Source organism: Malurus melanocephalus, unplaced genomic scaffold (assembly GCF_030028575.1).
Source record: "Malurus melanocephalus ecotype Western Australia unplaced genomic scaffold, MMel_1.1 scaffold_904, whole genome shotgun sequence".
In the NCBI taxonomy this organism is placed as follows: Eukaryota; Metazoa; Chordata; class Aves; order Passeriformes; family Maluridae; genus Malurus; species Malurus melanocephalus.
Window position 1 is genome coordinate 38,594 of NW_026624136.1, and position 9,786 is coordinate 48,379.

General features: G+C 39.3%; 1 protein-coding gene across 1 annotated transcript in view; it reads left to right on the forward strand.

Moving 5' to 3' along the window:
- SKA2 (spindle and kinetochore associated complex subunit 2) overlaps window positions 1–9,378 on the forward strand; it is a 9,660-nt gene extending 282 nt beyond the window's left edge. Inside the window, exons 2-7 of the mRNA XM_057386059.1 lie at window positions 4,500–4,589; window positions 5,179–5,355; window positions 6,524–6,610; window positions 7,667–7,706; window positions 8,317–8,449; window positions 8,904–9,378. Coding sequence (XP_057242042.1) covers window positions 4,500–4,589; window positions 5,179–5,355; window positions 6,524–6,610; window positions 7,667–7,706; window positions 8,317–8,449; window positions 8,904–9,030 — 654 coding nt within the window. The 3' untranslated portion in view covers window positions 9,031–9,378. The remainder of the gene's footprint in view (window positions 1–4,499; window positions 4,590–5,178; window positions 5,356–6,523; window positions 6,611–7,666; window positions 7,707–8,316; window positions 8,450–8,903) is intronic.
- Window positions 9,379–9,786: the final 408 nt, after the last annotated feature.

The window sequence follows — 9,786 nt, forward strand, 5'->3', positions numbered from 1 at the left end:
GCGGCGCGACGGAAGAGCGGCCGCTCAGCCGCGCCCGCGTTCCCCATCCGGGCCCTGAGCGCGGCCCGCGCCGCCCTCGACGAGGCGCCCGCCGGCCGCGTCCGGGTCAGGCGGGTTCGGCCGGGCCGGTCCATTCCACCGCCCCCCCCCGAGGGGCGGGGCTTGCGCCGCTCCATTCACCCCTCGGCGCGGGGCAGGGCGCGGCCATTTCCCGCGCACCTGGGGGGGGGCGGTGGGGGTGGGCGCGCTCATTGCCCGCCTTGCGGGGGGACGCGGCCGGGCCGGGCCGGTCCATGTCYCCGCGGCGGGAGGGGGGGCGCGGGGCAGAGTGGAGCGCTCGGACGAGTCCATTTTCTCCCAGCGGGGGGCGAGGGTGGAGCGCTCACCTGGGCTGGACCATTTTCGCTGCGGGGGGGAGAGGCGGGCTGGGCTGGTCCATTGGCGCGGGCGTGCGGGGGGAGCGGGGCGATGCCCCCCTCGGCCCTCCCTTCCTGAGCCCCAAATTCCCGTAGTTTTCCAGCMTTTCGCTCCTTTCCAGTGCTCTGAGGCAGCCCCCGAAGCACGGCGGGGCTGTGCCTTATATGATAGTCGCCTCTCTGCCTGCCCCACTCCTGGAAAAGTGAAAAAAAGGCAAAAATTAACCTCCAAAAAAAGAGCTGTGCTGTATTTCCTCCAATTGAAGAGGCATTGGAATGCTGTGTCCAACCAGCCAAGTTCCTTGTGCCATCTCTCAAACCTTCATCTTGCTCCTGTATAATCTTTTTTACATTTTTGCCCATAGTGTTAATTCTAATCTCCCTATTAATTGGTTTTTTGGGGTTTCTTAAGGCTAGCTTARTTTAGAAATACATTTAGAGATACTTGGGCTAGATGTTCTATTTATTTGTTGTAATGGTTTATTTCTGTGTTTTATTGAAAGCAATACTTTCAAGTGGTTCTTATTTTAGGACATGTAAAAAGAGAGGTGGTTTTGCCCCCTTTAGCAGGGGCTTTTATTCTGGAATTCARAAAAATCTCACATCTCACAGCTTTGTGTCTCTTGCATTTTCCTTCTGCTTTGTTGTTTCCTCGTCCTGGATTTCCTGTGAAGTCAGCTCTCTCCACAGAAGTGTGATAAAATGACACTTCTTATTTCCCCGGAGGTTTTGACATGAATTTCATGGAAAGCTTCCTTTTAGTCTCATGGAAGCAGGGATAAAGTAATTAGTGGGAGCTTAAGGGGAACAATGGGTATGAAAATACCAGGTAATCAATGCTTATTTGTGACGGGAGCRCTGTAACATCTGCAGTGTTAGATTAATTACGGAAAAGATCATAAATCTAAGTTTTAATTAACAATAGGTCAAGGCCAGGCTGGATGGGGCTTGGAGCAAACTGGGATAGTGGAAGTTGTCCCTGCCCATGGCAGGGGTGGAATSGGATGAGCCCAAAMCAAACCATTCCAYGATTCCATGAACACTGGGTGTATTTCAGACAAATTCCTTGGAGTCAGCTGGGATTTGGGAATCTCTTTAGCAGCTTCAAGAGGCACAGTCAGACCTGTAATGAACACACAGGGCATCCTTGTGCACAATCATTTCATTCACTTTTAAYGCCCAGTCTGTACTGAGGGAAAATTTTGTGGACATTTATTTGATAAAATCGGATAACAAATGGATAAACTGTTAGATGAGCTGCAAGTGCTTCATTCAGAGCAATTCAGTTCCTTTCTGTCACTGGTTTTGGTACACTGGACCTCCTCTGGCCCTGAGTGGTGTCTGTCCAGTGCCCTTTTTATGTTGTACTACTGGTGATGATGCACAAAAAGCAGTGCAATGTTAAAAGGGCATTGGCCAGCAATACAATCTACGTTATTTTTTATTCTTCTTTTGTCCAAAATCACTGAGACCAGAAGGCGATTTGCAAAGCAGCTGTAAAATGAGATTACTACTAATTTGATTTKTATTACTCATTGTCTTCTACCTATTTGCCAAGGAGAAACATTGACTGGTCATTTCATGACAAATGCCATCATCTCTGTGTCTTTCTTTAGAAATGGTGCAGGTGACTCAGCTCTGTGTACATCAGCAAACATCCCTCTCTCTCCACTCCATTCCCAGYTTTCTTTGTGGTTTTTTTAAGGATCTCAGTGCCTTTAAACCCYGAGAGTTCTCAAACTTTCAGCATGATTTTATTGTTATGTTTAAAAGCTCCACCTTTGTTGAGATTTATGGAATACACCCCCCTGTGATGGTGCTCTCACACCCCAGTGGTAAAGGACATCCCCAGAGTTGGGAAAAGAGTGTTTAAGTGCAAATTGATTTAATTCAGCACCTGCAGATTATAAAGAGCAAACTCTGCTGTCTAGAAGATATTCCCTGTAATGCAGTGTAAGAACATTTGTCTGATAGCAGTTTAGAATCTCTGCTTGCTGTGAGGCAAATCAAAGCAATAAATACACTTGGCAATGGAGTTTCCAGTTTAAAAAGCACCCAATAGTTTGAAGTGGAATTTCTGGCTGATCTGTTGTGCTTTTTGTTGGGTGGTTGGGTTTTTCCCCACCTTTTGGTCAGAGAATTGACCTATTATGAACAATTATAATGTGAGTTCTTGTGTATGTGTGTGTCAGGACTTGGTGAGCTTTAACCTTATCCAACTCTTCACGATCCACAGAAACCTCTGGCTGTGTTGTTGTGTTTTTTTCCCTTTTTTTGGTGAGTGTATGATTGATTCTTGCCCAGAATTGTTGCTGCTAACGAGTGCTCTGACTTTATTGCACTACTGTACTATACAGAGAGCAGTGCAATAGTATTGTCAAAGCATCTGAGAGCAGAGCCCTCAGCACTGGCCTCACTCTTGCCTCAATTTCTAACACTTTTCTTCCAAGCCTGTGAGTAAATTACAAATTTACACTTCAAACCCTGCATTTTCTACGTGGTTGTTGTAAAATAATCATCCTGCAAATGCTTCTGACCTAGAACATTTAAAGGGAGGTTTTTGCAGATGGATGTTTCCTGAAAYGCAGCGAGAAATAAATATTTATGAAATGGAAGCAGTCCTGCTGAACTGTGTTAATCTTGTCACAAATCTGAAAATTCTAGCCACATTTGGCTTCACATGCTGTTTTTAATGTCCTGACTCATAGTATGGGGTTAGTTAGCTCCTTATGGAMGTCTCAAATTATCAGTATTGAATATTTAATGGGTAATTTTGAAAGCAGCCCATATTCATTGTCTGATCAAATGGAGGAGCTGGAGGAAAGGAAATTTTTGGGGTGCCTGCCTGTGAAAATGAAAACCTACAAATGTTTGTTAGTGGAAGAGGAGAGAAGCCATTGAGCAGTTAAGGAAGAAATCCCTCCTGRACTCTTTAAAAATGTACTGAAAAGTATTTTATTCTTGGATTTTGTCCTGGCTGGTTTCTGGGGCAGGTGTGGGAAGGAGTTTTGTTGGGCAGATGGTGAATTATGGCAGCACTGGTTGAAAGCTTTCCYCTTGATTTATAGATGCTCAAGCTCTTCACTAGATTTATTTTCCTTTTCTTAAGCTATTATTTGAAAATGTACTGGAGGTGTGTGAAACATCATCCATCTTCAGTCCCTCAGAAAGAGGCTTTTATTGGAGAGTATTCTGGATCAAACCCTTTTCCTTCAGGCTGAATTTCCAGATCCTCAAAGGCATTAATGGCCATTCTTTAAGGTGCATCCCAAGGCTGATGTTTAAAACATAAATATCCCTTTGGAATCCCAGACTGTGGATATTTGTCACTTCAGGTGCCATTATAACACTGCCTGTAACAAATACAGCSTTACTTTGATCCTTAAAAAAAAATTGGGATGGTCACTTTGGGGTTAATCTCAGTAGAAATAGTGAAAACCAAGTAAAGGAAGTCACAACCATTTTTAACTTGCTCTCATCATTGTCTCTTCTGTGACTGTAAAATCACTGAATTATTATGTCTAAGAATTAATGAGTTGCTTGGGAGCTGGGGAAACTGCCTTTCTTGAAAGTGGAAGTCTTTAATAGATATTAAAATTGCAGACTAAAATTAATTAAGTAATAATGCTATCAGCAGACTGTTTTACAAGGCAATTAGACAATTCTCTGGTGGCTTATTTATCCCAAGGAAAGAAAAGTGATGTCATCAATTTTATGAGCTGTTAGTCAGTTCTGCTTTATTGGAGAATAATAAAATGTATTGTGRGTATTAAAACCATCTGAAAGAACACATCCCCTAATATGATTATTAATAAAAGCTCTGATGGTTCTCTTGGATCCTGAATTTACTTATAAATATACATATTTACTCCTCTGTGTAAATAACCATGAGTGTTGTGGTTTTGCTAAGAGAACTCTTTAATATTTGAAAAAAAAAAAAATTTGAAAACTTTAATGGTCCCTGAGCCTTTCAAAGGAAGGCAGCTGCCTCCTGCTTTCCTGAAACACAGGAAAGGCAAATGGTTGGGGTTTGTCTGCAGTGTTTGGTTTTTAATAMACTGTGCCTAACCTTAAATATTTCAGTTCCAGAAAGCAGAATCTGATCTGGATTATATTCAGCACAGAGTGGAGTTTGAAATACTGAAAATGCTTCCTGATAATACAGCAGCAGAGGTAGTATTTTCAGATTTAATTCCATTTTATTGCATGAAGTTGGTAATAAATGGGTATTTTTCTTTAAACTTGAAATACGTGTGGATGTTCTTTCATCTATTGTCTGGCTTTTGTTACTATTATTATTATTATTATTATTATTATTATTATTATTATTATTATTATTACTATTATTAAGTACTTCCTGCATCATCTGTCAGGATGAGTGGCCTAATATGAGTTCAAAACTCCCTTTGTTTCCTGTTATAGTGAAATTCTCCCCATGTTCTGCTCTGAAAAATTAGTGTGTCAACACCTAAATTCAAGTTATAGATTCCAGTCTGAGCTAAAACTCAGCCTTACTCTGAGATCCAAGATAAACTTGCCAACAAGCAATGACTTAATTCAGATTTTGGGGAGAGATGAGAGGAAAACAAGAAATTATATCATGTAAAGGATTTTATAAATAAGTCCTTTTCTCCTGTACATTTTCATTGTAAAGGGTCAGTTCATGTTATATTTTGGTATCTTGAGCACATGCACTTCTAACTGGTATGTGGCCACTTATTTTATCATCTTAAATATTTTAAATGTGCTTTTACTTACACAGGAGAATCCAGTTGCTCTCCTGAAAGAGCTCCCGGTGCTGAAATCCCGTTACAAATCCCTGTGTGTGCAGATGGAAGAAATTTCCATGGAACAGAAGGAATCCATGAAGAGCATCCGTGCTGCCCTGGAGAAAACAATGAAGATCGTTCAGGCATTACAGCAGCAAACTGAGCTGGAGGTGGTATTTTCATTTTCATCACTTTTGTTTTCACTGCTGGGAATGAACATGAACTTTGTAACCTTTGTGTAATTCCACTGGAAACTGTTGCTAGAAGTTGAGGAGATCCTTTCCCAGAAGGAATGCTTGCAGGATTGGAGCTCTTTGTGTAAATCCCAATCCCCAGCAGTTAAAACCAGTGGTGTTGAGGTTTGGAGCTGGAGTAATACCTGAGGAGGGTGAATTCAGTGACACAGTTTGGGTAACTCTGTAGGAATCAACACCTCTGTGTGCTGCTGTGTCCCAGGGCCATGCTGACAGTTTTTAGAAGTAGACACCTTAAGGAAAATAGAAATCAGTTTTAAAAGGCTAAAAAGCTTTTAAATGACAAATATATTTTCACTGCCTGAAGGGAGAAAGTTAAAAACCATTGTAACAAAAACGCCCTGGGATTGCTGTTACTCCAAAGTCCTGCATTTTTCCTAAGACAATGTTTAAATTGTTAAAAAACCTAGTGTTGTTAAACGACATTTCTTAAGTGGTCTTCAGACACTGCTTCATTATTGAAGAGGTTGTGAAAGCATTAATTTTGTCCCTTTACAAATAAGGTGATTATGATCAATGTTCTAATGACAGTGCCTGGAGATTGGTTTAATCTGTCAAAACTCTAGACAAGTTACTGGTGACCTTTTATAGACAAAATGGGCTGTCTCAGCATTTAAGACAGTAGTTGTATGTCACAGAAAGGAAAATATATCTCACTGTGTTTCAAGGATATTCTGCCAAGAATAATTTTGTACTTGGCATTTTCTTAAAGTGGAAGACTTTTCTTGAATTATGTGTAGAGCTTTAGATAAAGATTTTCTTGTACTTTTTATATTTCCTAAACCAAAGATGGATTAAACTGTTGTGGAGAAATGTAACTCTTTAAATGAAATACCCTTTTTTAATTGAAAAATTTATCTTACTTGATTAATTTATAGTATTGATGCTAGAAGAAGATKAAGGTTGATTTTTCAGAAATACTTTGCTTGTACATTTGCTCTCAGTGGAAGGAAATTAGGAGTCCACTGTCAGTTTCTGTGAGCGAAAGGCTGCACAAACATTGAGTCCTTCTGTAAATATCATCACCTCAGGAACTGAAGTATCAGACTTCTCTGTGTTTGCTTTTATTTTTTTTTTTTCCCAGAGCTTACCTCTGTCAGCAGAAGAACAGACTGCAGCTCAGCAGTTAAACTTCCAAACTGGGAAAGAAGTGGAATTGCCAGTGGAAGAGGTAATTAGGGCACGGAATGTCAATATTCCAGAAACCTTTAATCCTTACTGCAGCTCAGCTGAATGCAGAAGGAGCTGCTTTTGTGATTTAATACCTCTCAAATGAATGAATTTTTTCAGAAATGGGATTAAGTTTCTTAACGAACCTTTTCATTTTTGTTTTGTACAAATTAAGCTTTTTTTAATTGTTCCAATTCGATTATCCACAAAGGAAAAATTAGCTTTGATGGGAGACTTTGTTCCTGTTAGTTTTTAATTGGGATATRTTTATGTTTCTTGTCAGAGATGCAGTTGGTTGCTCTTGTTGATCTTGTTGATAAGAAGCATTTGGTGGGAGTGAGGATTGTCATTGATTCAAACCAATGTATCTCCAAGTAGAGAGRAATTTAATTTCCTGTAAAATATTAAATAATTTTTGGGATATGAGTAACAGTCTGTTCTAACTGCAATGCAGTAGAACTTAGAGCTAAATTAATATTTGTTAAAAAGTCAGATATTCTCCCATAGCTCAATATGTGATTATCCAATGTAATTATCTGCAAATATTTGGTCTAGGTCTCATATTAAAAAATATTAAAGAAGGTTAATAGAGGGTGTTTATCTGATTGACCTTATATTTTTCTACTTYTTCTCTCTGCCCACTGTCACAGAACATGCCATTTTCTGTCCCTTTATTACCATGGTTGGTTTGCATGAAACCTGTCCAGCTCCTGCAGCTTCACTCACTCTTTGTTTGCAGATATCTGCTCCTCTCTTGATAAATGTTCTCAATTTATGTCCATTATTAATTCTAAATAATGTGCAGTGTTTTCACATCCATACTGGAAAGCTGGAGAGGCTCATCTGACTTGCATATAAATCTTTCTGAATCCATTTTAAACTGAATTTATTTTAAACTGTGTTTAATCTCTTAAGATTTTGCTGCTGACTTCAGTGGCTGCAAGATCCAATGGTAAAATGTAATTAATGTAAATTTCATGCAGAAATGAAAATATAAAAAAAATATTTCTGGGCAAAATACTAACAAACAGTGACATTATCCCCTGATTATTTTTAGCCATCCYGTCCAGGATCTACAGTCCCTGGCTCAGCTGAAGGTAAATGCTGAAAAAATAAACTTCCCACTGTTTTCTTCTCAAAGAGCCTGTGATAGGCAGTAAATTCACTGTTTTCACTCTCAAGCACCAGTATCTACTGCTTTTATGTGAGGAATTTAGACTTTACCATAAGGACCTGAGCCCTTAGTTACATTCCAGGAATAGTTACCATGTTTCTGGGAATTTTTTTTCTTGCTTTTAAAGGGATTGAAGTGCAAAACTTCTGTGTTTATGCTCTGGAAGAAATGGTGCACTGATCTAACCATAGAAATAACTCTTTTAAAATCCATTATTCCCTGCTTATAGAAAGGAATTTTCCTTGTGTGTTTTGTTTTTTTTTTTTAGAAAAGCAAAATCCAAATTAGCTAGTAATTTTTGACAGACAAAATTTGTCAGTCCTCATCAGATCTCAAATTATATTATTTTTTTTTTTATTGAGTCTCCAGATACAGTTTCTTCTCTCTCTTGCTGGAAAATCCACCGTTAATCCCACTTAGTGAGATTATTAAATACTGATGGAAGTACTTTCCATCTTTGACCCAATTTCTGAAGAAATAAATACTTTCCATTTCCAGTTTTTTAACAAATATCTTCTATTTTCAAATTTTAGAACCTCAATTCAAGCCACTGACTGAGGAAACRTTTATGAGCGTGCCAAGGAGCATCAGAAGCACTGTCAAATTAGCWGACTTGAACTTTTTGTACAAGGGGTTATTTAACCACTTCATTGTASAGAAGAACAGGTAAGACTTAAAGCCATTCATTAAAATGAATTTTRTAAAAACTGTGAAGAAATTCAGCCTTTTCAAGTTGAACAAAACCAGCCAGTTAAGSATTCACTGCCATATTTTAACTTCAAAAAGCACTGACACCAAACCATGGCTCCCAAAATCTGCCCTCCCCTCACCAACCTCTCCTAACCCCTCTCTGGATTGAGTGCCAAGCATTTCTTACAGGCTGATGGTACAAATAAGGATGTTTTTAATTTAAGAATTCTGTCTGTTTAACCCTAAGATTTGCAAATGACTGCTTGTGATTTGAAGTAGCATAAAAAAGTTGATGGCAATCTGAATAAACTTTAGATTTACAGAACACTGACAAAAATAATTGATTAAACAGCATATGCTTTTTAGTCTTTTTCTGACAGACCTGATGTTTGATCCCTGTTTTACATTTTAAATTGTTTCTGTSTTACAGAGAAGCATTGAGTGTTTCACAGATGAACAAGATGAATATGAAAGCCACTGACTCAAGAATTCAAATCCTGAAAGAGYTGGGGATTGTGGAACTCGACAAACAAGGAAATGTTAAATTAGCTGAGTGAATGAAAGCTCATCTTTCACAGAAACATCTCGGTCACAGCTCCTGGGTTGGTAAAGAACAAGGATTTCTCTGGAAGAAGAGTTCCAAGTCCGCTGCTGGGAAKTTGTTAATGTTTCTGTGCACAAATTCTGTTGATAATACTTGAARTCAGAGAGTTCAAAAAGATTGAGGTTGGCATTTACCTTGGCCKTTTAAAGGATTATGGTCGATGCATTTTTGAGGAATGTTGTGGGCCATGTGACATTTCCATTTCYTTGCTGCATTCCTGAGGGGGTTTAAAAGGCAAATACTCCAAGCTTCTTAATTGTACTTGCATTCCTGAATAAAGATTTATTCTTTGTTTATATGACTCCTGACCCTGCACCCTGACCARCCGCTTAATTTTCCTTTGATGTGGACTCACTTGGGTTTTTTTCAGTCCAGCCAGGGTCAGAAGGGATTTCTATCCAGTCCAAGCCTCTGCTTCTTCTTTACATTTATATTTTTATATTTCAGCCTAATTTGAGAGAATAAGATACCTGAAGTTTTGTTACGTTCCCATTCTTTTGTGAAAAATTATGTCTGTCTAGAGAAAGTTAAACTAGTGCTCTTAGGGAGGGAAAGGTTGATTTCTGAACTCATCCACGAACTGCTTTAGGGTTTGGTGGGAATAGGCTGGGTATTCGAGAGGAAATGACAGGGACAACTTAATTTTATGATGTCTGCTGCCAAATGTGCCCTTTTACCTACGAGTAACTAATCAGTTTCAAGCAATTAA